The 27609-nt window shown below is 38.9% G+C and overlaps 1 protein-coding gene across 3 annotated transcripts in view; it reads left to right on the forward strand.

Moving 5' to 3' along the window:
- The first annotated feature begins 2947 nt into the window (after positions 1-2947).
- Positions 2948-27609, forward strand: part of cfap20dc (CFAP20 domain containing) — a 34934-nt gene continuing 10272 nt past the window's right edge. Inside the window, exons 1-12 of one of the 3 annotated variants that reach the window (XM_017697761.2) lie at positions 2948-3085; positions 3398-3441; positions 3550-3639; positions 4266-4359; positions 4662-4734; positions 5176-5290; positions 6741-6894; positions 7155-7301; positions 10028-10207; positions 11373-11486; positions 11777-11908; positions 19981-20309. In XM_017697761.2, the coding sequence (XP_017553250.1) occupies positions 3421-3441; positions 3550-3639; positions 4266-4359; positions 4662-4734; positions 5176-5290; positions 6741-6894; positions 7155-7301; positions 10028-10207; positions 11373-11486; positions 11777-11908; positions 19981-20309 (1449 nt within the window). In that variant the 5' untranslated portion in view covers positions 2948-3085; positions 3398-3420. Of the gene's footprint in view, positions 3086-3220; positions 3291-3397; positions 3442-3549; positions 3640-4265; positions 4360-4661; positions 4735-5175; positions 5291-6740; positions 6895-7154; positions 7302-10027; positions 10208-11372; positions 11487-11776; positions 11909-19980; positions 20310-27609 lie in introns of those variants that run through there. The other 2 variants (XM_037534793.1, XM_017697762.2) reach the window with 2 other exon arrangements.

Consider the following 27609-nt stretch of genomic DNA (forward strand, 5'->3'; position numbering starts at 1 on the left):
TCTGCTCAAAGTACCTACTAAACCTTTGTCTCATGCAAATGCAGGACACGCTTTGCTCCTCAAATTATCACAGATACAAACTGATAATATTTCATTTTTTGCACACTGCTCATCGAATGCTAATTGGCACAGGCCCTATAAATGTGAATAGAACTCAAAAAAAAAAAAGCATCCTCCCTTTCTACTTCATTTAAAACAGGCTTTTTTCATTTTTCTTAATCTTAGACTACTGCTGGAAGAAGAAGATTGGAAGACTGCTTTGAACAAATAATTATATTAACTTGCAGATGCTTAAATGGAGCAGTTTTACTACTAACCTCTAATCAAAAGCCATTCGTAGCACTATATATATATATATATATATATATATATATATATATATATATATATATATATATATATATGTGTATGTATAGATAGATAGATAGATAGATAGTTAGATAGATAGATATAAAAACAGCTTCAAATACGAAGATGCATTATAGACTTTTTAATAAAGGGAAGCATTTAGTGAGACAAAATATACCTACATGCAGTTACCAACTGCTGATTTCTTTGGACCTGCAGGAAAATACACTACAACAAATGAAGCATAATCAGAGGTCAAACATCTTCATCTTCAGTAATGAGCTTTTCATTTATTATTGTAGCAAAGCATTAATAATTCTAATAAAATCTGTGGGGAAACAATTGAAACGTTCTTACACAGGAATTCTTCATTCTAACATTAGAAGAAAACATTTCAAAGCCTACCACTTCTTTGGTTCTAAGGTCTTTTCAAATGCAACAGAATCCTTAAGTAAGACAATGTTACTCAGCTACACAGCTTCCACAGTTAAGATGCCTTTTTCCAGCAAGTGCTGAATGTCTAGCAATAAAACATATTTCTGATCCTCAATCCCAGTGGACAAAACCCCAGTGAGCATGTCTAGCTTTTATCTGTTTTAACACACCAGATTCCACCAATCAGGCAATTATAAAGACTTTCGTTAACATGAGTCAAGCGGTGTTGCAGCAGGAAAATCTAATTAAATACATTTTTGAAATTGATGTGTAGGACAGGAATTGGGAAAAACTGTATTATGCAAGACAGTAAGGTTATAGCTTAACTAAGGCTAAGCCATTCTTGGGACATAAGATGAACAATCATAATCATAATGAGCCAACATGTACAGTGGCCCCAAAATGTACCATAACATTTTAACCATTTAACCATTGGTAGACGAAGTTATAGTTTTATGAAGTTCCCTAGTTGTTTTGTAAAAAGCTTAATGAAACAATATTTGTTTCACAGAAAAACACTTTAACACACCATCAGACTGATGGCAGACTCCAACTAGACTGCACTAAGGACATGAGGTGGAAAAATCAAAGTCTGCGGCTGTTTTTCTTACAATGTCCATGTCTGCGAGCTTGAGTGCACTGATAGTGTCATGATCTCGGAGGCCTACAAAGACATTTTTATTCTGGATGCCACTATGCCAATGTCTGCAAGACACTGATGTACAGATAAACACACCAGCCACCTTCTGCAAGAATACTTGCCAAAGGCAAAACCACAGCTGCAAGTAAATCCCACTTGATTGACATTTTACTTCCTAACACAATGAATGTAAATACATTTTTATGTATGTACTAATGTCCATATACTTGTGGGGCCACTGTATGATGCTATGCCATTCAAAATACACAACAGGTACACAGTGACCCATACTGTCTGTTTAAAGAGAACAGGTCAATTCGCCCCACAAAGAGACACTAAGAGATTTCGAAATGAAATGATATGGGTCAAGGTGAGTGTGAAAGTATGTGTATGGATGTCTGCCCTGTACTGGACTGGCAACCAGTCCAGGGTGTTTAGATTTTGTGTGTGTGTGTGTGTGTGTGTGTGTGTGTTTGTGTGTTGGGGGGGTAGGGGGGGGGGTGGTATGGGTCAAGCTATTTGTAGCTAATATATTTACTATATGAATTTGAGCCAAACTAAATGCATCCTGAGATACATAAACTGGGTTAAAATCTCAATAATGTAAAACCGCGTTCACTTCAGCGATGATGCAAGCAGAAGTAAAAAGAGCTGACAAAAAAAGAAAGAAAGAAAAAAAAAAGAAAACGGGCATCGGATCAGAAAACTCCTTTATTTTCACCACAGAACTTCAGTCAGACTTCTTAATACATCCAACATCTTGAACTGAGGCCTGTTAGGTGCCATTTTCCATTTGGAAACTTTGTGGACAAAAATAATAAAGTTCAAAACTGAGATGTAATCAGCAGTACAGCAGGTGGTGTCACCAACAGGAGAGAATGAAATTGAACACAAAAAAACTGTAGATACAATTTTTTTTACAAATAAGCTTGACTAGAAAGAAAAGTACGGAGCCCCGCTGGTGACATCCGGTATAAACAAAAATAATGTGTGGCCACGACTTAGTAAGGCGTGGGAACGAGATGATTAAGTCGCGGCCACGACTTAGTAAAGCGTGGGTACGAGAACCTAATGCGTGGCCATGACTTAGTAAGCCGTGATCTCGTTCCCACGTGTTATTAAGTCATGGCCACGACTTAATTATCTCATTGCCACACCTTACGAAGTTGTCCACTCATTAGGACCTCGTTCCCACACGTTAATAAGGCGTGGCCACGCATTATTTTTTATTTATACAGGATGCCACCAGCGGGGCTTCGTAGCACGGAAAAGCATTAGAAACTGGAAAATAAAAAGTATGACTTTACTTGTGACAGAGTGAACCCAAGCAATCACTCCTCAACTTTGGATTTAACAACATCTGACACGTTCAAGTCAAATGCAGCCTGTGTTAAACACGAATCTTCATAAGGTTAAATCTATGGTTTTAATCTACCTTTACGTTCATCTTCAGCTCTCCTGCGTGTAACGAATCTCCCTGGTAGCGCCCGGTTGCTATGGATACGACCCCGTTGCTACGGACGCGTTGGGAGCTTTCCTGTCAATGCGCACTTCTTGCTGGCTAACATTAAGTTCATTTTTAATACAGTCTTTAAGTTGAGGTGACCACCTTGTTAAACAGAGGAGTCTCCCAGTGCACCGTTCAAACAGTCTCTTGTTGTGGTGGGTAGACCCGTTTGTGTTTCTTACGCCCTTTTCCGACGAAGTTGAAGTCAGCTTCATGTTAGCAATGTTAGCACCCACTATTGGAGCTCTAGTTAACTAGCTAACCTAGCTTAGCTAACTAGCTACTTCACCAGTCATTCGAGTGAACCATTCTTGTTAACATGAGCCTGAATAAATGAATTGTCAACGTTACGGCTACAAGGTGAAGTGTATGAAATGAATAATATCACTTACCTGGCTTAGCTTACTAATATTACGTCTGTCATTGCCAAGTTGACGTTATTGAAAATGTCTTACTTTTCGAACTAGTTCAGCCTGGAACCGCTGGAGCCATGTTCAAGAACGAATATCAGGTAAACGTATGAGGGTATATAAGCCGTTCCTTACAGTATTTAGAGGACGTTTACTGTTTACCGTGTACTGAGTGGAGCATGTATATCTGTGCTTTTGCTATGTTTAAGGGTGGTGCCATCGTCGAGATTTTCAGCGCACAAGGAAAAGATCCTGTAGCGAAATGGAAACTTAGTGGTGGCCAGGCGTCAATAAGTAAAGTACGCATTAAAGGGCAATTCCACCGAATTTTCAACATTTCTGTATAATTCAGTGGCTGAGATCTGAGCAAAGTGGCTTGATGTTAAACGCACATTCTAGAGAAACTTGGATTTCTTTATAGTGGTGGTGTTAGGAATATAGCCATTTTATTTACTATCAAAAACCACCAGTGAACCTTCATGGATGTAATGTATGTCTCCTTACATGTAATGCTGATAAATGGTAAAATATTGGGAACAGGGGAACAACCCTTGAATCTCCACTCCACCCTATATTTCAAAAAGTAAAGTAAAAAACTTCTTAGACATCAGACATCAGGTAGTGTATTTGTTATGATTTCATGTTTGGGGTTGCACTTAAAGGCTGATGTGGTGGTGATGGTGGTTGCTATTTCCACTGGAACCATTCTGACCCTGCAAGCTCTACAACTGTGCATTTCACATCAAACCATTCTGTATGACTTTGTTAAGCAGATAACAACTCAGACCTTTGTTAATCAAGTCTTTTAGGCCAATATGAGGCTACATTCTATTACTTTTGTTCATTGTCATATCAAAAAGTCATCAAACTCTGTAATGAAACAATGTTGGATGTGTTGTGTCTTGTTTTCTAATTTAAAAAACAGGTATTTGACAAAGAAGTGAAAGGTTTTGTATACAGCCTCGAAGGCAGTAGTCAAACCCATAGGATGCAGTTACCTAAGGATGGCAAAACGCCCCGTAAGTGCAGTGATTAGAAAAACTTCATTTTCTTTCTTTGATCCACAAAATCAGGCTAACATGTTGGCCTCAGATTAAAGCAACCCTGTGCTAACAAGAACTTTTAATGAGCAGTCTTATCTTCAGACTGATCTTCTGTGTTGGCGGAGATAGTGCTGAAGGGTATGAAGAGAAGGAGTAAACCACATTTGCAGTTATTATTATCGTATATCTTATTGTTGAGAGCCCATTTGCTCATAATAATATATCTGTTTGTTTCCTCTGCATGACCTAGTTTGAGATTGTGTATCTCATTTCTCTAGTTGTCCTGATTCAGAGGTTCCTGGTCCTACAGGTGAATGTTCCTCCTGGTAAAGACTTCTCCACTGAGCTTGTGTACGTGTCACTGTAAAAGCACAGTGTAGTGCACACCCTTTTCATTAGCCAATGTCTTCACCATAAATGACACATCAGCATTTACATAACTGTAATTTCATTTAACGTAACTGCCATTAGAGTCTTCTAAAGTGGTTAATGTGTTCTCGTGATTTTGAGATGATTTTAGTCCTTTTCCCTCAAGCCTCTCTCATGGGCTATAAGATAAATTAGATTCGCAAAAAGATGCAAACGGTGAATTAGCATGTAGACTGAATCTTTTCACGCACTCACAGATGTGCCTTCACACACACACACACACACACACACACACACACACACACACACACACACACACACACACACATACACATGCACACTGAGAGAGGAAACGGATTTAACTTGCTTCCCATTTGCTTCCCAAATCAGTTGCTGTGGTTAACATTCCTGTGCTTCTGTTAGCGTAACAGATCAAGGGCACCTGAAGAGGAGGCTCTACCTGTCCACTGTACATAAGGAATTCTCAGCTACCCCTCTGCATGCCCGAATACCTCTTACCGGCCTCAGACGCAACATTGTGAGTATTTGCTGCATGTCTAGCAGAGGCTGATCGACAGTTACCAATACTAATTTTAGGAAACTTAAAATTTTGATAACCAGTAGTATCAGCTGATATAATTTGTTTTGGTCTGAAATTAAACAGACTAAAAATCCTTTTAGTTGCACAGTGTTTTACTGACTAATATGATTGTCATTTGTCACCTGTGGATTGACTATTGGGACTGTCAAATTTGTCTAATGAGGTTGTCAAATTTCTTAATTCAATAAGAGCAGAAACTCACAAAATCATACATAATGAAAACATTGTAGAGATATTTGATGCTTTGTAATCTTGTTGCTTCTGTTAATTTATAAGAAAAACTTTTTCATCTTTATAGGAATGTTTTCTTGTGTAAGAATGTGTTATTGTAATGCTAATGTTGTGGTTTTGATTCCCAAAAGTTGGGAAAGTTTGTGAATTGCTAATAAAAACAAAGCAGTAGTTAGTAAATTCTATTGGGCTTGTATGAAATTTAAAACAGCGCAAAAACATGATATTTCTTTTTTTTTTCAGTAAATATACACTCATGCCAAATGTGATGCCTGCAACACCTTCTGAAAAAGATTGGAAAGGAGCATATTTACCTCTGTTTTACCTTTCCTTTTAACAGCATTTAATAATCATTCGGGGGACGAAGATACCAATTGATCCAGTTTTGAAAAGATCATTTTTTGATATTCTTCTCAAGTCTTAAGATGCATCATAATGTGCCACATGTTTTAGTGGGAGACGGGTCTAGGCAGGCCATTCTAGCACCTGCACTCTCTGATTATGCAGCCATGCTGTTGTAACACATGCAGAATGTTGCTTACCATATGATGTTGAAATAAGCACGGACGTCCATGAAAAAGATGTCATGTAGAGTGCAGCATATGTTGCTCCACAATGTGTGTACATCTTTCAGCACTAATGATGCCTTCACAGATGTGCAAGTTACCCATACCATCGGCATGAATAACCCCCCCCCCCCCCCAAACCATGACAGACTCTAGTTTCCAAACTTTATACCGGTGACAATCTGGTTGGTCCTCTCTCTTTTTGGCTTGGAGAACACAATATCCATCATTTCCATAATGTAGTGTAGCCTTTCCAGAAAAGCAGAGGCTGTTACTGCGGTAAAAGGGGGACAATCTCCCTATTAATACCCTAAAATCTGGAAGAAATGTTAGATGACCAGATGTCTACAAATCTTTGAACATATAGTCTGTCTAGAATTAATCCTCACATATTGTTGCTTAACTTAAGATTTTAGCTAATACCAACAAATCTGCAGGATCATAATATACACCAATATAACTGATGAACTGAGTTTTAGAAGTCCCAGTACCTACCAACATTACCGAAAATGTGCTAGATTATAATGAGACTGGCTTGTCTAAAGCTGAAGCTTGTTAAAAATATACTGTAACATTTTGACTGTACGCAGTGGTGTAACCTCTGTATTGACATGGGCTCCTTCACCGCTGAGCTGTTCCGAGGGGCGACATTCCTGTCTCTGGAAGGCATCGTAATATCAGCCTGCTGTAAGGTCAAGCGCATCTTCTCCATGAGGGCTGAACCTGCAGATCATGTGGACAGAGGCTAGTAAAACTCACAAAACATTCAGTACTAACTGCATGCGGTGGCCCTAGTTGACAGTTACAGCTTATTTGCATATTTAAAGACTCACATTTCTGGAATGTTATCTGCTCTTTAAGAAATGGTGTTCTGAGTATGTCTAAATTTGTTCTGCAGTTATCACCATCTTTTTCGCAGCTGTTATGACACTTCAGTCAAGATAGTTGTCAAATCTGTATGTCAATGAATATCTAAAACTGTCTGCATGTGACTTTCCCTCCAGATCTTTATGGCATAAGAAATGGGCCGAAGGATGAGATTCCCAAGAGCTGCCAGTTTCCCCCAGATGTTCAGCATGTAACACTGCTAGTGAATATGGAGAGACTAGGACAGGTTGAAGTGAGGAATGCACCCATCAACTCAGAATCTGGTAAGTGCCAGCTGTGAAAGCAAAAGCATTTGCTTATTTATTAAAAATATTTTTCTTATCAAAAAAAAAATAAAAATCTGCTAGTGTATAAAGAAAGCACTGATTGTGATTCATTCATTTTCAAAAAGGAGTTCATTTTTAAACAGGCAGATCTCCATTTGTAATGAATCTGCCTGTGTAAAAATGAATTTCAGCACCTGGGACCAAATCAGGTCTGTCACCACATTAATAAGGTTCTGTAGTTGTTTACCCTTAAACAGTCTAGGGAAAGGTTGGATCCTCTCGGTGAACCATCCTGCTGTTTTCAGTCTGTCGACTTGTTGATGACACACCTCTTCTCACTGGGGGAGCTCTAATCCTGTCTCTTTAGTCATGTACCTGTCCTCTCCATTGGACCAGAGAGAGTCTGTGCTTTACATGTCTCTTTACACAGGCATCTGTTGCCCTAGTATTGCATTAGCACTTTCATCTTGTCTCACTGAAATTATTGGCTCTAGAAAATTGTTCTCAGATTGGCTTGTTACTTTTTGCTTTAAGGGGCTACTGATTTTAAAAACAGGCGTTAAGCCATGCCAGTACTGTTCATATGGTAGATAATGGCTAGATGTACTTCAGTTGTTCATTATTTTCAATCACGCAAAGTGTCTTTGGACTACTGAAGTTTGGGAAAAGGATAGCAGTTTCTTAGCAACTGTGTATCACAACATTTTGTGCTGTATTCATGTGGTTCTCACAGCTTGTAGCCTTGGAAATTGGTCTGGCTGCTAAACTGCAATGACACTTGGCAGTATTTTGTGTTCAGCTGCCAAGTTGCCTTGACCTTATTCCTTTGCCTTATTTAGGGAATATTGTTGTCTGAACCAAGTGAAAATATTGTGCTGCTTCAAATCCAGCAAATGGTCAAGTCCACTATCACAATAATTATTATCCTGTCATTGTCTTAAGACAGGCCTGTTATTTTGGTCAAAAAGAACCGCAAATCCACTTTGTCTGGATTGAGGTTTGAACGCTGAATGAAGTGTGGCTGACCAGTTAGTTGTGGCGATGTCATTGTCTTAACAATGTTGTTAATAATATAGGCTGCATTTAAATTGCAATTTGAAAAATTTCACTCTTTCAAATTGTGATCTCTGTATAAAAACGGGTAATCTTTCAACTCTACCATCAAGTTAATTCCAGCTCTTGGCAACCGTGTATATATTGTTGCCCCAGAATATCCTGTGTTCTGTTTAGCTCTTCAGGCTTCTTTATGGCTTGTTCACGATTCCTCTGATTGGCTCCATCCATCTTGTGGCTGGCCATCCTCTTCTTCTTTTATCTTCATCTGTTCCAAGCATAATTTTCGTTACCAGTGAACTGATTTGTCTCATAATTTGTCCCAAATAGGAGCTTTTCAGTTTGGGCTTCAAGTAAGAGGTAAAATTTGGTTTGGTTAAAGATCCATTTGTTTGTTTGCTTTGCTGTTCAAGGTACTCTTAAAAGTCTCCACCACACCAAAGTTTAAAGGCATCAGTATTTTTCATGTCCTGCTTTTAGTCGTCCAGCTGTCGCATCTATATAGAACCACAGAAAAGACCCTTGCCTGGAAACATCATTACAGATGTTTATTTCATCCTTGTTCTGCCGATCTGTATTGTGTTTCTTGACTGCTGGATCTTTTGCTGTTCATAATTGATCCAAGTAGGCAAAAGCTGTCCACCGCTTCTGCGTGTTCAGCATCAGTGATAAACTTAGGGGTCTTTCTCGTTGTCATAACCTTTGTTTTCCTCATACTGAGCTCCCCTCTTTTTACTTTCCTTATGAGGGCCTTCAGGTCTTCCTGATTTTCCACTATGAGTGTTGTGTCGTAAGTCAAAGGTCATTGATGTTTCCTCCACGAAATCCTGAATCTTTAGTCAACTTATTCTAGCCTTGCTTTTCTCATTGTATATTATTATTTTTTGTTTGAATCCTACTTCTATGATAGTATGTTATTGTCAATTTTACATATAGTATATTGTCAACAGTGTAAGTTGTTACAGCTGACATCATTTGACTAAATACTAATAAAAGGCTTTTAAAGAAAGTGGTTCTTTAAAAGAAAATGGTTCTGTATAGACCCATAAACACTCAGAACCCTTTGCATAATTAAATGGTTCTTTGCATCGTGAAAGGGTTCTTCAATGGAGAATGTGTTGTAGATGGTTCTATATAGAACCTTTTTGAAAAGGATTCTATATAGCACCAAAAAGGTTTCTTCTATTGTTACAATGTCAAGCTTGTTATATAACATATATGTCAAGACAATGGATTAGTCAGTGCCACTGATCAGTAGCTGGAAGGTTGTGGGTTTGTTTCTCAGTAAATAACACTAATATTTGGCATTGTACTGGGAGGCCTGCATCCCGCTGCCTTTGTGCTCTTGAGCAAACTCAAACAGCTTGCCAAAGGACACATTCACTCAAGCATATATCCTCTGCGCTTTCTGTGATAAAATAATGATTTCTTTATAAAGTACTTCATAATATTTTAAGGTGATTCAAATCTGAACTGCAAACATCTTGTTTGCTGTGAACTTTTCACAGTTCAGACTTCAAGGAAAAGATCAGATCTGTACTGGATATGAGAAAATACCAGATTTAATGCACTGCCGTAACATCGCCTCAGACCTTTTATATAAAAATGTATTTGACATTTATGATGCATGCATAATAGTTGTTTTGTGTCTGTGTCTGTCTTACTGCTAGAGCAGACAGGCACTGGCAGAGCAGCCACTGCTCGGGGTCCTAAAACCCAGGACAGCTCCCATATTGCTTTTGGATCAAAGGTTGCAGGTCGGCCTCCACTCACAGCAAGAAAGAGCAGTTCTTCAGTAAATATAGCAGAACCCAAAGCTAGGACTGACCCAAGCATCAGTGCACTGTCAGGTAAATGCAAACACATTGCATATAACAAATATACACTTATATACACTGGGGTATTGATATCTCTTAATCCGTCTGGTAGACGTTCCAGATCCATTAAAGCCCACAGCTGGGAATTAAGCTCATGAGCTTATAGTTTTCATTGTAGAACTGAGCTGGAACTGGAACTTCCCTAAATTTGACAGTAAAGCCACATGTACTGTACTTCCGAGGCCTAATATAGAGTGTGATGACATAGTTTGTTTGTTTAAGAAAAGTAATAATAATAAATATTATTATTTATTATTTATACTTTATTAACATTACTGTACAAACATCAGAAACCATTCTTCTAAGAAAGGGGAGGAAGTCAAAGGAAAATAGAGTTTCTGAAAATAGAGTTTAAAAAAGGATTTAAAAAATATGTCCCTGCATTTTTAATCATTTTTTGTATTCCAGTTTGAGAAACTTTTGTTTTTTCACATACTTTTTGAACTCCATGTTTTACCTGGAGTTTAGAAAATGATTAAAAGATACAGAGAAAATGGGACTCCTAACAACCTTGCAAGACCTGGAAGACAGCAAAATGGTCTCCCTCAAATAAAAAGTACTTAAAGCTTTCATCTTTGAGAGAGAGGAAAAAAGCAGTGTTTCTGTCCATCCTTCCACTGTGAAAAAACAACTCAACACTATGGGTCTGAAAGGATGTGCAGCTTTTAAGAAGCTGTTACTACAAATGGAGAAAAAAGAAGAACATTTGCGAATCAAACAAAGATGTTGCTGGTGTTCTCAGAACAATGGACCATACATCCCAGAGTCCAGAACCTCAGCAGTGTGTTTGGAATTACTTGGATCGCGAGAAGCAAAAAATGCAACCGACTCCTATGACTGAACTTTAGATGTGAAAACATACATCAGGATTTCTTTGAATAAAGTGGAAGCAAGTCTCCTGAAAAAAGTGGGAGGCAAAAGTTGGACATTTTTTTTACATACTAAATGTCAAAGAGCCCAGGACAGAGCTGACAACATTTTATCCATAAACTCCTAAAAGTTAAATTTAGTTCTACAGAGAAACTTTAACACTGCTGTTGGATGTCACTGTAAATGTGTGGCAGAAAATAAATCTAAATAATCTAATAATCTAAAGTTAATAAAGTCTTTATTTATTCATATGCATTCACATTCACAGGCAGAAGTGGGAATTTGCAGCCACGACCACCAACTGAAAGAGCATCTTCAGAGAGGATGAGGTCTAGGAGACCACAACAGATTCACAGTGGTGGAAGAAAGAGTTCAGTGACACGTAAAGATCCAATTTTCACTTTATATTAATAAAAGATAATCATAGTTCTATTATTCCATTCTCAAAGCACCCTCTTCAGCTGAGAGTGCTAAGAGAATGTTGTGTAAATCACTTTTTTATTCATGCTGTTATTCAGTCAGTTTGTACTTGTGTTCACTTACTGAACTCCTCACCCAACATAATTGATGTTTTTGTTTATTATAGCTTTTTCTTCTCTTTTAAATGTCAATAAAATCTAAAAATTGAAGGTAAATATGAAAGAAAGATTGTGTCTCCTCTGATGTTCTAAGGGAATAATGGAGACATACCTTATCCAAGCCATGAGGGAGAAGAGTCCTCACAAAGGGCTTCCCAGCATCTCATACAGCCTGATTGTTCCAGCATTGTACAGCAAGATCCACCTTCAGAACAATACATACCAGGTGATGCCTGTCTTGAGTTTGAAACCAGCAATATGTTTTAAAAAGTTGGGACAGGGACATGTTTACCACTGTGTTGCATCACCTCTTCTTTTACACGTAGACACTCTGTTAGTGTTTGGGAACTGAAGACATCAGTTCATATAGTTTTGAAAGTGAAATGTTTTCCCATTCTTGCCTGATATAGAATTTTCTGATATAGAAATCAGCTGCTCAACAGTTTGGGGTCTCCTTTATTGTATTTTTTAATTTCATATTGCACCAAATGCTTTCAATGCTTGACAAGTCTGGACTGCTGGCAGGCCAGCTTAGGTCATGGACTCCTTTCCTATGGCACCATGCTATTGTAATATGTTGTCTTGCTGAAATACATAAGACCTTCCCTGAAAAAGAAGTCATTTGGATAGCAGCTTATGTTGCTCCAAAACCTGTATATATCATTCAGCATTAATAGTGCTTTCACTGATGTGCTGGTCACCCTTACCATGTGCACTAATGCACCCCTATACCATCATGAATACTGGCTTTTGAACTGTGCACTGATAATAAACTGGATAGCCCCTCTCCTCTTTATTCTGAAGGGCACACCGTATGATTTCCAAAAAGAAAGTCCATTGTAAATGAGCTTGGGCCCAGAGAAGGAAGCAGTGTTTCTGCATCCTGCTTATATATAGTTTCTTCTCTTGCACAGAGTTTTAACTTGCATTTTTGGATGCAGCAACAAACTGTGTTGACAGACAGTGGCTTTGGAAGTGTTTCTGAGCCCATGCAGTGATTTCCTTCTTTCATGCCCTGCCACCTGAGGGCCCGAAGATCAAGGCTAGCCAGTAATGGGTTTCGGGTGCCTTGTCTCTTGCATACAGATATTTCTCGAGATTCTCTGAATCTTTTAATGATATTATGCACCATAAATGATGAAATCCCCAGGTTCTTTGCATATTCATGCTATTCATGTTGATAAGAAAGGAGAAGAATAGGTTAAAAAGAAAAGCAAGCATTTTTTTGCCCAAATATTAAAGGTCATCATATGCCATCATATCTAATGTACTAGCATTGTGACATAGGTCTATTGTGTAGTTAGCCTATGTGTTCGTCCAACCGTAAGTATATGTGATCATTAGCATGGACTGATACATTCATTGAGTCTTGGTCATAATTCTGCTGTATTGGCTGCTAATTCTGCAAGGGTTCTTGTTATTACTGTTTTTCAAGAAGAAAATATTGATTTTAGAAGTACAAAAGTACAAATAATTATTTTAAGTATTTGGCCTTCTTTCATCACAACCTCAAAAATAAACGATGTGGTCGATAAACAAAAAGACCTCATTAGACAAGTAATTTTGGTTCTGCTACTGGTGTGTGTATCCTGACAGATATCTCTATTAAAGTGATAACAATGCCGTCTGTGGAAAAAAGGTGCAGGATCGTGACATTGTGCTCAGAACAGCCATTGTGAGCCTGGAACTATAATTGACAGACACTTACACAGTGAAAGACAAATGAAGGTCATGGTGCGCCATTATGATGTTGCTGTTCATAAAAGCACATTGTGTAAAGACATAATGCTTCACACATGCAATATCAAGGCCCATGTCATAATGAGAATTTTCAAAATGATCTATCTAGGCGTTGCCCATCCTCACCTTTTCAGTAGTGGCCAGCTAATTAAACCACACACGCTTGCAAAGTGCTTCTCAAGTGTAGCATTAACTCCAGCTCCTCAAAAGGGATTTGCAGATTTAGATTCACAGCACGTTTTTGAAAAGACTTACATTGTAATCACCTTTTCTAATTGCCAACAGTGCATGCTGGCCTGAACCCCTGAGACTTCTCTCTGACCCACACAGTATACTTAATGTCCTATTATCGCTAATGAACTTTCTCTTACCGGCTGAGGGGAGCTCGAGCTAGTCCCTCTCTGCTGGAGAGGATTGTTAACTTACTACACTTTGACATTCAATCTCTCAGGGATGGCTCAGCCAACAAAGGGAAGACGTCTATTGGGGGTCTTTCATTTATTGTGTTAAACCACCGAACACTTGAATTAAAAAAAAAAAACATGGCTCTTTGAGGTAATGAGAGAGCAAAAGTTTTAGGGAAAACATTTAAGCGGTCTTTCTTTTAGTCATTGGAGCTCTTTTCAATCAAGCATTGGTTGTATGGGCTAGTCATCCGTGAAGAGACAGATTATAATCAGGGTGTATTAAACTCACTTTTATCAGATGATCTATTATCTAACGTCACTGTCTAATTTAGGTTCTATGAATAATCATTAACCACTGCAAATTAAATAAGGTCTATTAATATGTATGTACACAGTCACATACAAAGTTTGAATACACCTGGTTAAATAACACGTTCAGTTATACAAGTTACACCGATCAGGTGTAACATTATGACCACCACTCTTTGTTTCTACGCTTGTTGTCCATTTTATCAGCCCCACTTACTATATAGGAGCACTTTGTAGTTCTACAGTTACAGACTGTAACTGTTTCTCTGCATACTTTGCATACCCTCAGAGCAGGTACTATTTGGGTGGTGGATCATTCTCAGCACTGCAGCAACACTGACATGGTGGTGGTGTGTAAGTGTGTGTTGTGCTGGTAAGAGCGGATCAGACAGCACAGTGCTGCTGGAATTTTGAAAGACTGTGTCCACTCACTGTCCTCTCCATTAGACATTCCTACCTTGACAGTCCACCTTGTAGATGTAAATCAGAGACGATAGCTCCATATTGGTACTCCTAAAGTACATTTTACTTATGGGCAAAATGTAGGCATGTTCTCCAATATACAGACATAGTGAAAATGCTGACGTGTACAGAATTTTCCTGTAAAAAAAAAAAAAACACAGTTTAGGCTGTGGCCATAAATGTGTAAGTATGTGTGTAAGTATCCGTGTTAGAGTTTATCACTAATATAAACCAATCTGATCTGTTACTTCATGGGACAAAATGTAGCTGTTTGAATACATAGATATTGAAACTTACTATCCACATAGCTTATTGTAGGTATCTGAGAAAGGCATGTGTAGATTGGTAAAAAAATGCATTATCATGTGTTTCAGCTAATAACATTGAGAGAAAGCCTTTGAGTTGAAATATTTTCTGAAAATTTCACTGTGAAACAAAGCAAACAAACTGCGAAACAAAGTAAAGAATGTGATATGTTACCATATCCTACCAGTTCAAATGGAGTAATCCAGTTAGATTGGTGCTAACATTTTATGTTGATTTCCTATAGATATGCTAGCGAAATGAGCATCATTATAAAGGACAGAAAAGTACATTATATTATGAACAGTCAAATGTGACCTTTAAAAGAAAGACCTTTAAAAATCAATGCACATTTGTATGGGGAACATATACATATATACAGTATCTCACAAAAGTGAGTACACCCCTCACATTTCTGCAAATATTTTATTATATATTTTCATGGGACAACACTATAGAAATGAAACTTGGATATAACTTAGAGTAGTCAGTGTACAGCTTGTATAGCAGTACAGATTTACTGTCCTCTGAAAATAACTCAACACACAGCCATTACTGTCTAAATAGCTGGCAACACAAGTGAGTACACCTCACTTGAACATGTCCAAATTGTACTCAAAGTGTCAATATTTTGTGTGATCACTATCATTATCTAGCACTGCTTTAACCCTCTTGGGCATGAAAATTCACCAGAGCTGCACAGGTGGCTACTGGAATCCTCTTCCTCTCCTCCATGATGACATCATGGAGCTGGTGGATGTTAGACACATTGTGCTCCTCCTCCTTCCGCTTGAGGATGCTCCACAGGTGCTCCTTTGGCTTTACGTCTGGAGACATACTTGGCCAGTCCATCACCTTTACCTTCAGCAAGGCAGTTGTCATCTTGGAGGTGTGTTTGGGGTCGTTATCGAGTTGGAAATCTGCCATGCGGTACAGTTTCTGAAAGGGAGGAGATCATGCTCTGCTTCAGAATGTCACAGTACATGTTGGAATTCATGTTTCCCTCAACCAACCACAGCTGTCCAGTGCCAGCAGCACTCATGAAGCTCCAGACCATGATGCTACCACCACCATGCTTGACTGTAGGCAAAAGACAGTTATATTCATACTCCTCACCAGTGCGCCACCACACATGCTGAGCCAAACAAGTTTATCTTGGTCTTGTTAGAGCATAAGACATGGTTCCAGTAATCCATGTTTTTGGATTGCTTATCTTCAGCTAACTGTTTGGGGCTTTCTTGTGCGTCAGCCTCAGACAAGGCTTCCTTCTGGGACGGCTGCCATGCAGACCGAGTTGATACATTGTGCAGCATATGGTCTGAGCACTGACAGGCTGACCAGCCCACTTCTTCAACCTCTGCAGCAATGCTGACAGCACTCATGCGTCTATTTTTTTAAGTCAACCTGTGTGCTATAGCTCAGGGTTTTTGTGGTTTCAGGGTGTTAGCAAACTTCTTATAGCCTAGGCCATCTTTGTGGAAAGTAACAATTCTATTTCTCAAATCCTCAGAGAGTTCTTTGCCATGAGGTGCCATGTTGAACATCCAGTGGCCAGTATGAGCGAATTGTACTCAGAATACCAAAATTAACAGCCCTGCTCTCAATTCACAGCTGGAACCTAACGAGTCACATGACACCAGGGAGGGACAACGACACATATATATATATATATATATATATATATATATATATATATATATATATATATATGTATTATATATATATACTTTTGGATATGTGCCTTGGATCACATAAGTTTAGTACTGCAGGAGGACTTCTTAAGTTGAAAGGTTTCAACAGGTTCCTGTGTGTCCTTACCACTTCATTCAAGGTGAAATGTTAACACTCAGTTCACATATACTCCCATAGATATACTAAAGCGTGGCACGTTGTTTGAAATAGATCAACCCACTGCACCCTCACACACTTTCTGAGAACCAGCTGTATTCATCACCTTGGTCTCGGTGGTGTCTTTGGCTCCCCGCTCTCTGGGTGTCTTTTCTCTTTAATATGAGGGCACACAGACCCCACAGGCTGCCATATAGCTGGATTTGAATTATGATCTTGCTGCGGCATTGCTCCCCATCTACTAATGATGTTGTTTGTGTGCCAGCGGGAAAAGCCACAGAGCACCCCCCCTCCATTGCACACACACTTACACACTAATAGCTAATGCTGTTTTTTCTTCTCTTTCTCCCGCTTTCTCTGAGAATTGGAGAAAAAAATATGCTAAATTAGAATTGTTTCAGTGCTTCACTTCCATTTAGGCATATTTTAAGGATTCATTAAAGCATAATGTTGCAATTACCAAAAAAAGGCCTGCATACGTTCATCTGCAGCTTTTGGCAAGCATTGACGCAGTGATCGCAGTCTGCAGTATCATGATTATGCACTTATTTGCATATGCTCATTAAAATGAATGCAAGGAAGGAATATGAGCTTCGGTATGAAAAATGAACGATGAAACATTGTGTGGTAATTAGATCTCTATTACTGATCTGCTTTGTACCATTAAGTCAATGGGAGTTTCCTGAAGGAGAAACAAGCAGTTAATGTTCCCAGGCTGAGCACTGCGATCTGTTGCCTTAGGTCAAATTTTAGACTTTGGCCCTGTGTTTCAACAAAAATCCACAAGAAACATTTCAGATGTTTGTCTGTTGGTGCTGTTTTATTTAAGAGATCCATTTGGAAAAATATATAGTTATATATTTTAAATACATTTAAAATACATCACAATCCATGCTAAAATACATTACTGTCACTAAAATGTATTTCAGAATATATTGCCATATTAATCAAATATATTTTAAAATGCATGAGGAAATACTGCAATGTACCATACAAAAATAAATGTACTGCAATGTATTTAGAAAGTACATTTGAAAATGTATGAAAGTAGTGAAAATACTTGTCTAATACACTTTAGATACCTGTTTAGATACCTTTTAAAATGAATTTGTATTCCAGTATCTTACTTTTAATTACTAGCCAATGAACCTTTAACAAAGCAAAAATGAGTGTTGGAGGTACTGACACTCTGCAAAAATGCAGTTGTGCGTTGATACTTTTATATCAAGGTATTTTATATTTTTATATTTTATTTGAATTACATTTTGTGTGAGTGTTTTACTGCATGTGTACATGGTAAATACAAAGTACAATGCAAAACACAGAAGTCAATACAATTCAGTTCATGTATATTTAGTCATATGTGTAACCTCTTTTGCCTTCTGCCCAATGGCTGCTGGAATAGGCTCCAGCTTCCCCTGCGACCCAGAAGGAAGAAGTGGCCTAGAAGATACGTGTCTGTGTGTGTGTAAATCATTTGTTGAAACTATATACAATCCAAAAAAGTACAATAATAAATACAAATAAATGCCTTTTTAAAACAAATACATTTTCTTACATTACAAAATATTTTTAATAAACACATTTGAAAAAATTTTTTGCCATATGGGTAGAAGTTCTCCTATTCAAATGTTGAAACAGCTTTTATGTACATAATTTTGCCATTATAACTATTTGACCCCACTTTTGATCCAAAGTAAGTTTTATTCAGTTGATTCCATTTTTCAATCATTTCAAGAACACACATTTAAATTTATTTGCATGTTTTCAGAGCTACTGAACATCTATATTTCTATATTTTAGGAGACCTGCAAATTGGGGTGGAAAATATGACAGTATTTCTGAGTCTGTCATGAATGTATATAGTATTTCCACATAGTAGTGGATAAACCTGATTCTTCCTCAGCTATGAGCTTCGTCATAACTATTATAGCGCTATGCTACAAATAAACACGGATAATGAATGCCATGGACAAGCAGTGCAAACCATGCTAATGTTGGCTTCTTTTAACTTGCCTCTGTGTGGTTGAGTCAAGGATGTTTCAGTCATGCTTAAAATAAGGATGAACACAGGAGTCCCACAAACAGCTCCCACTGTCTTGACCATTCCGTTTGAAGTAGTCCACTTTGTTTTCAAAGGAGTAAAGGAATAACCAGTCTTTTGGGGTTAGCCTTAGCCTAACATGGACATCAGACTGATGAGACCTGGCCGAAGTCTCCTGTCTCTTTCAGCTGCATCGGATAGCATTGCGGTCTGCCTGCCTCATCTGCGCTGCAGGTCATAGACAAGTTAGTACTGATAACATGAATGTTATATTTTCCAAATTCCAGAAGTGTCTGAAGGTCAGAAGCATGAAGATATAGGATGCACGTGTGTAACAAATAACTTGGGTAATTTGATGGAGATGAAGCTGGCTTCTCATTCAGATTTACAGTTCCACCTTAAGCAGTTACATTCAGGTTTTGAACAAAAAGCTGCTAAATAAAACACCATATTCAACTTTGTAGAAATTGAAACATGATTCAACATTTAGTACTTGCCAGAATACAGTACTGATATAGATGTATCTGCACATTGTTCAGATTAAAAGAGAAGAGGCATCCTCAGATAATAAGCCACTTAAGCATCTAAAATGTTTTTATATGCCACAACTGTTAGAAATTGTAATTGTGCAATGCTACACGCTGTTTGCCACACTGCCCACTACTATTTCCACATCACTTAACATTTGCATGGAAGAAAAACAGAAGAGACAGATTTAGACTAATTAAAGAGCCTGCACACAACAACAATTAACAAATACTGCATAAAAAGCACCTTTTTGGATTTCAGCTCATTCTGCTTGTATCTTATTTTTTTAAGCAGTTGTTTGATTTATCCTTTTTCTGCTTAAATAGTTTTGGAAAAAAACAAAATAAATGTACTCAAAGACTTTCATATCCTTTTAAATGTTTCACTACTGTTTTCCTTGTGCAGTCCCGCTTGGTTGCAAATCTCAGAAAAACAATCTTCTAACTATAAAAAAAGTCAAGTACAATGATGTTGTATAGTTGACACATCGCCCACCCTTACCTGCAAGTTTTCCTTCATTGTTACAGAAAATGAATTACTATGACAACCTTTTTATAGTTTTAATGCTCTTTACATTTACTTTAAATTTCACTGGTTTCTTTTAAAACAATAGACTTGGTGTAAGTCTGTCAACAAACTAACACCTCTCTTTTGCAGGTCAGGCCTGTATTTCAGAGACTCCGACTCCCAGACCTCTGCAGTGCCCGTCTCCATCTGCTCTACTACCCCATCTGTGTGTGCAGGAGAACAGCATTAATGATATCAGTGACACTGAGCCTCAGCTCAGTGAACGTGAAGCCGAAGAAGAAGATGGAGAAGAGCTCTTTACTTTTTCTTCACGCCCTCATTCAGCCAAAAGGGGTCAGCCTATCAGTGACCCTTTTGTGGATTTGGACTCTGAAATTAAAGGTGATAGCCTGCGGGGTGAACCAGAACGGAGGGAGGCACGCCTGGAGGATGACTTCATTGGAAGCGAGGGTGAAGAGGTACACAGCCACACACATTTTGAGATTCAGTGTCAATATACAGAAGTCTAGGCCTGGGCGCTGTGGTTTGAAGAATCATATCTAAAATATATAACTATTTAACAAGGACAATACACATTAATCAACATCATAATGAGCATAATTTTATGATGTAAATACAACAGATATAGCCATATGGTTCATTTTAACCTGCAATCCCTGGGCAGGCTTATCAATCAATCAATCAACCTTTATTTTGACTCAGAAGTACATTGAGGGCAACCCTCATTTTCAATGTAGCCGAGCATTTACAAAAACAGGGATTGACAGGGATTGAGTTTATGTTAAAAATAAAACTGTTTTTAAATTGTATATACTGTATAGGAACTAAAATACAGTAAAGGGATTCTAGTTAGAAAAGTTTGTTTTTCACTAAATAAACTCAAATAAGACATACAGTCATATTTCACTTATACCAGTCTCATATATTCTTCATACAGCAAGTGATGCTGCTTGATGTAGTGAAATACGTTTGTTTAGAGCCCAGATTTACTAATGTGCTGTGTTATTGCAAACGCTATTTTGGTGTTAAAAAGTGGCTGTCGCAGTTTATTAGATAAATGCAGCCGCCTTTTAGTGCCCATAATAAGATCAAAGTGGTTTGCCTAACTGCATATGCATTTATAGGAGTTTCCCTCTCAAAGCATAAATTACTGGGAGATGTTTATCATAATGAACCATCTCTTTCAATTTACCAATGCAGATAGAAACTACCGCACTATTTATCACCTGTGAAAAGCTCGTCTGATTTCTGGTGTTAACATGGCTGGACACATTTATGGAGGCTTGCCATGTCATGCTATTCTTATTTTGATGAGGTAAAATAAACGTAAACCTAATCGTTTTGGAAAAGCAATGTTTGAAACAATTCTCTGATACTTTGGGTATATTTTACAACACTCATCAAGGTTGATAGTTTTTTGAAAGACATAGAAAATATGCAGTTTCTGCATTGCTAAAGCCTGTTTTTATTTTGCTATTTTTTCTGTACACTGTGGCTTCTGGTGCAGAAACGTCCAGGCATCATTTTGATGCACTGCACGTAGCTAAGAGGTTATGCTTACCACAAGTTCCATCCCCACCTGTCAGTAATTAGTTCCTCTTTTAGTAAATCTACCAGTAAATTTTATCCTCACCATCTCTGATTATGTCTACATTTTTACCAGAAACTTTGTTGTGTCTTTAAAGAAATTGTCACAGACATTCTCAGTGAAGAAATAAGTCACAAACGTTCAATACATCACCCAGCCCTACAGTAAGCAGCTAAATAAATTGCACCGATAGATACGATAGAGATTGGCCTTGTTGGTCAGCCCTGCATGCACATTAATGCACACACAGCACATGCACTCACCGAGAGGCCCAGTTCAGGGCTCTGACAGCAATTAACAAGTTTATTCCTACTTCTTGGGTCCAATTATCAAATTTCAGGACCCTCAGTGTGTTGTTCAAGTAATTTGTGTGTTTACTCTACTGGGACATCACTGTGGCTAATAAAGCTCGGAACAAACAGTATTATTAAAGAGTGATAATGAATTTGTAAAGCTGAATAAAATAATGGTCCCACCATGCTTACTGAGATCCCTATGGTGTATGACAGCACTTGCTTAGGAAAAAGTTGAAGGCAAGACAGCAGGCAGCAGAGTTTTTCCTACTGATAACGGGGTTTTTAAACTGTCCAAAAGTATGTGGACACTCCATGAATGCTTGAGTTCAGGTGTTTCAGCCACACCCACTGCTTACAGGTGTAAAAAATCAAACACATAGCCATGCAACCTCCATAGACAAACACTGGCAATGGGTCAAATTTAAGAACTCTTAAACTTCATACATGGCAGTGTCAAAGAATGCCACATGTGCCACAAGTCAACAATAATATGCTTCCAACGTTGTGGCGACAGTGTGAGGAAGACCCTGTCCACCTGCGCACAAAGTGAGGTCCATAAAAGCGTGGCTGGATGAGTTTGATATGGAGGAACTCCAGTGGATTGCACCAACATCAGGACATGACCTCACAAATGCTCTTTTGACAGAATGGGCACACATTTCCTCAGACACACTCCAAAATCTTGTGGAAAGTCTGTGCAGAAGAGTGGAGGGAGCTGCAAAGAGGAGGCAGCTCCTTATTAATGGCCATGGTTTTAGAATAGGATGTCCAAAAAGCTCATATACATATGATGGCCAAGTCTTTACCTACATTTCACCATATAGTGTAGGCCTTCTAATGTCATTTGTGCTGCCCCAGTTCTTCAAACAGTAATATGTAGTTCAAGCAACAGACACTTAATTTCATGACTGACTTGAGAACACAATGATGAAATGATCCAAGCTAACTGAATAAGAGTTAAACAAAGACAAATAATTGAAGTTCTATGCTGACCTCTTAATACAGTAACTGATAGAGTATGGACTTTGAAAAGTTAAAGGCTGTGAAACAACTATGAAAGTCATGTCTTATCCAAGACTTTTTAAAAGCCCTATAAATACATTATGCTCAAAAACAGACCTTTGGAAAGCATTGCTGAGCTCAGTTCTACATATGTCTTTAGTCTGGTCATTCCTACATAGAAACAGGCCTGTATGAACAATACAAGTATATCCTTTATGTCCCTCAATTTCCTGACAAGGACACACAACTCAGCTCCCCAGGGACTCGTGATTCAATTAAGCCCATGAAGAAAAACATCAGTTCAGTTCATTTCTTGAGAGACTGTATTCAGCTCTATTGCTGTCTCCTCAATTTGGTACTCTTTGAGGAGCGCATCATTCACTTCTTCTCAGTCTATTTTCTCTCCCCTTGGGAAATCAGTCTCATCTCCAGCATACATATGTTCTGCTGCACTTAATTAGTGTTTTTTGATTGATGCCACTGACAGTTTGATTGGTTCGTTCTTTCCCCTTTCAGGCCTGCCTTCCCTCCCTCATTGCTAAACTCTCAGTTTGGCATATTTGTTATATTTCTTCTGAGTCTTTAGTCACAAATGTGGCTTTTTTTTCCTTTGTTCATCACCACAGGGAGATGGGAAAGAATTTAATGATCTCCTTGGGATCTCTTTAGAAGTTGATGTTTATGTTGCGTTTCTCAGAGATGACTCTTCCTAATACTCTTGGCTGATGTTGTTTCTGCTTGCATTTGGGATGATAATATTTGCTTAATAAGATGCCTGATAGCTTTGTCCATAATAGAAAAAGCCTAAGCACTGACAGATGTTCTAGACAAATTTAAATCGTGTTCCAGGCTTTTAACCAATGCGTAAGTCCAGGAAAAACAAATTCGCTTTGTGCAGGTGATCAGTCTGCTTTAAAGGGCACATCAGCAACATAATATGCATTTTTGTAGGCATTTCTGAAGCATAATGTTATGCATTATTGTTTACTGAATGTCACCAGCTGTGCTTTCAAATAGCTAAAACAGTAATTATGGACAGCGTATGGAATAGCCAGGATGTGGACGCTTTGGCGCAGATTGCCAGGCTGAAATGGCCTCGGCCTTTAAGTGCGGATGTCATCATTAGTGGAGCAGCGCTTGCTGTTTAAGGCCATTAGTTTAGATCAAAGCCCTGCTAGTTTAAAGCCCTTGTCTCTTCCAAAGCAGGAGGCCAATGGACAGCTTTCTGGGCATTGTAGCAGTCCGATTAATTGCAGGTAACTCTGATGTAGCTCCACCTACGCCAGGCTGTGTCACATCATGGTTATTACCGCGTTTCATCTGTCACAGCTTTGCCATTTTCCGCATTGAGTCTCTTTCAAGGGGTTACATCATACCCTTTGTAATTCCATTAGAGGTTCTTTCTTTAAAGTCCATCACTCATGTTTTTGAGGGCAAAGCTGTGTTTGTTGAAAGAAACCAAAAAGTTTGAGTATACTGTAATCTATGTTTTATAAAGTTAGAGAGAGCAGAATTGTGCAGTACATAGTAGCTAGATGCCTAGAGTAGTAATGTCCATGGTTCATTATATTTCAAAGCCTATAGAGTTAAAGCTGTACAATTATGACAGACACATTTGCTTATTATTAATGAACAGCTCTTTCTGTAAATGTACAGAAATTACAGTGCACTCCACAGAATTACACACTGTGTAAAAGTCTGTGATTTGACTGTTCAGCCAAAACATCTGAGATTGTTAATTTCTCTAACAGTGCACATAATGACCAATTTATTCTCATTTTAAGTGTTCTCATTGTATTTTTATAAACTAGAAATACTTCATTAAAATACAGTGGGATACATGTAAATGAAGTACTCCAATTGAAGCTTTTTTTTCTGACTGATTATAGACCATACATGTGATGCTGATTAATATAATTTGGCTGTGAAAAGGTTTGTCATTTTTTTAACTTATTCTTTATTTTATGCCTTAGAGCTCTTCACTGGTTTTATATCCCAGCTGTCACTGAAATCTGGATGCTCATGATGTTGGGCTTGAGGGTACTTTAAAACAAGTTCTCTATAGGGCTGTCGATGTCAGTTATTTTAGTAATAAAGTAATTTACAGACAATTTTGATGATTCATTGAATAATATGATTTTTTAAAAAGAGGCCAAGCGATAAATATGAATTCAGCTAAACAATAACAAACAACCCAAAGAAACCAAAAAGAATAAGATTGCAAATACAAGCAGTGGACATTTTTTGCAGGGTGGCGGGCTTCACTCTGCCTGATAGAGTGAGAAGCTCGATCATCTGGAAGGAGTTCAGAGTAGAGCTCCTACTCCTCCACATTGAGAAGAGCCAGTTGAGGTGGTTCGGGCATCTGATCAGGATGCCCCCTGACTGGCTTCCAGTGGGGGTTTACCAGGTACAGCCTACTGGGATGAGACAGTTGTCCTAGGATCCGCTGGAGGCATTCTATTTCCAAGTTGGCCTGGGACCTTGATGTATCCCCAGAATGAGCTGGAGAAAGTTGTGGTGAACTGAACAGGGTCATCTAGAATTCTCTGCTCTCCCAAATGCTAACGTAGCCCTAAATAAAGGGAACACTTAAACCACTTAAACAACACAATATAACTCCAAGTAAATCAAACCTCTGTGAAATCAAACTGTCCACTTAGGAAGCAACACTGATTGACAATCAATGTGCAAATGGAATAGACAACAGGTGGAAATTACTGGCAATTAGCAAGACACACTCAATAAAGGAGTGGTTCTGCAGGTGGGGACCACAGACCACTTCTCAGTACAGATGCTTTCTGGCTGATGTTTTGGTCACTTTTGAATGTTGGTGGTGCTTTCACACTTGTGGTAGCATGAGACGGACTCTACAACCCACACAAGTGGCTCAGGTAGTGCAGCTCATCCAGGATGGCACATCAATGCGAGCTGTGGCAAGAAGGTTTACTGTGTCTTTCAGCGCAGTGTCCAGAGGCTGGAGGCGCTACCAGGAGACAGGCCAGTACACCAGGAGACGTGGAGGAGGCTGTAGGAGGACAACAACAGCAGCAGGATCGCTACTTCCGCCTTTGTGCAAGAAGGAACAGGAGGAGCACTGCCAGAGCCCTGCAAAATGACCTCCAGCAGGCCACAAATGTGCATGTGTCTGCACAAATGGTTAGAAACCGACTCCATGAGGATGGTATGAGGGCCCGACGTCCACAGACGGGGGTTGTGCTCACAGCGCAACACCATGCAGGACGCTTGGCATTTGCCAGAGAACACCAGGATTGGCAAACTCGCCACTGGCACCCTGTGCTCTTCACAGATGAAAACAGGTTCACACTGAGCACATTTGACAGACATGACAGAGTCTGGACACGCCGTGGAGAGCGATCTGCTGCCTGCAACATCCTTCAGCATGACCGGTTTGGCAGTGGGTCAGTAATGGTGTGGGGTGGCATTTCTTTGGAGGGCCACACAGCCCTTCCTGTACTCGCCAGAGGTAGCCTGACTGCCATTAGGTACCGAGATGAGATCCTCAGACCCCTTGTGAGACCATATGCTGGTGCGGTTGGCCCTGGGTTCCTCCTAATGCAGGCCCATTCCCCAGACCAGAATCCAATTGAGCACATCTGGGACATCATGTCTCGCTCCATCCACCAACGCCACGTTGCACCACAGATTGTCCAGGAGTTGGCGGATGCATTAGTCCAGGTCTGGGAGGAGATCCCGCAGGAGACCATCCGCCACCTCATCAAGGAGCATGCCCAGGCGTTGTAGGGAGGTCATACTGGCAGGTGGATGTCACACACAATACTGAGCCTCATTTTGACTTGTTTTAAGGACATTACATCAAAGTTGGATCAGCCTGTAGTGTGTTTTTCCACTTTAATTTTGTGTGTGACTCCAAATCCAGGCCTCCATTGTTTAATAAATTTGATTTCCATTGATGATTTTTGTGTGACTTTGTTGTCAGCACATTCAACTTTGTACAGAACAAAGTATTCAATGAGAATATTTCATTCATTCAGATCTAGGATGTGTTATTTGAGTGTTCCCTTTATTTTTTTGAGCAGTGTAGAACTGAACATGGTGGTTGATTGTGTGTTCCAGTACAAGAGAGATGATGATGGGGCCCCAATTTCCCCGGGATGGCTTGTTGACCCCATCTTCTCTCACTCGTGCAAGGTTCAGGTCATGTTCAGAAAGACATCTAAGCGTCTTTATCTCCTAAGAATACCATCTCAGTGGAAGATCTTGTCTTAGATAACTACTCTCATCTCATCAGCCTTGAAGTGCAGTCATGTTCTTGTGGTTGAATGTTTCAAAGGTCAAAAAGAGCTGCTGCAAAGGTACAGTACAATGACCTGAAAATGATCCCAAAGCAAAGCACATGCCCACTTTCACTAGTTCCATCATTAAAAGAATGAAGAGAAAATGTTGCGTTTCATCTATTTCTGTTTTGAAATATATGATGAACCCAGAATGTCCATTACATGATATGATACCCCCACAGACAAACTATAACTGGACAGTTTTCAAGGAGCAGCATTGCCTTGTATTTGCCACCAGCAAGAACTAAGAGTATTCAACTATCACTTTTGGCATACAGCTGTTAGGCTTTATAATAGAAAAGAGCCTAGTTACAATAAACTGTTTAAAAAATGTTTCTGATAAGTCCAAATCTTTTTATTGTCATGTGTCATTAATTGTCTTTCTGCAAAACTGTGAAATACAATTTAAATTCATATTTAGGTTTTATTCAAGTAAGCTTGACAGTCCCATTTCTTGGCCTGTGGTGCTAATCAAGCCTGCTGTCAGTATAATAGAGACATTTAGTAAAGTAGCCACTGATAACAACTAAACTGTTGTGCTCCCCTGCCGTTA

The sequence above is a fragment of the Pygocentrus nattereri genome, chromosome 26, assembly GCF_015220715.1.
Source record: "Pygocentrus nattereri isolate fPygNat1 chromosome 26, fPygNat1.pri, whole genome shotgun sequence".
Lineage (NCBI taxonomy): Eukaryota > Metazoa > Chordata > Actinopteri > Characiformes > Serrasalmidae > Pygocentrus > Pygocentrus nattereri.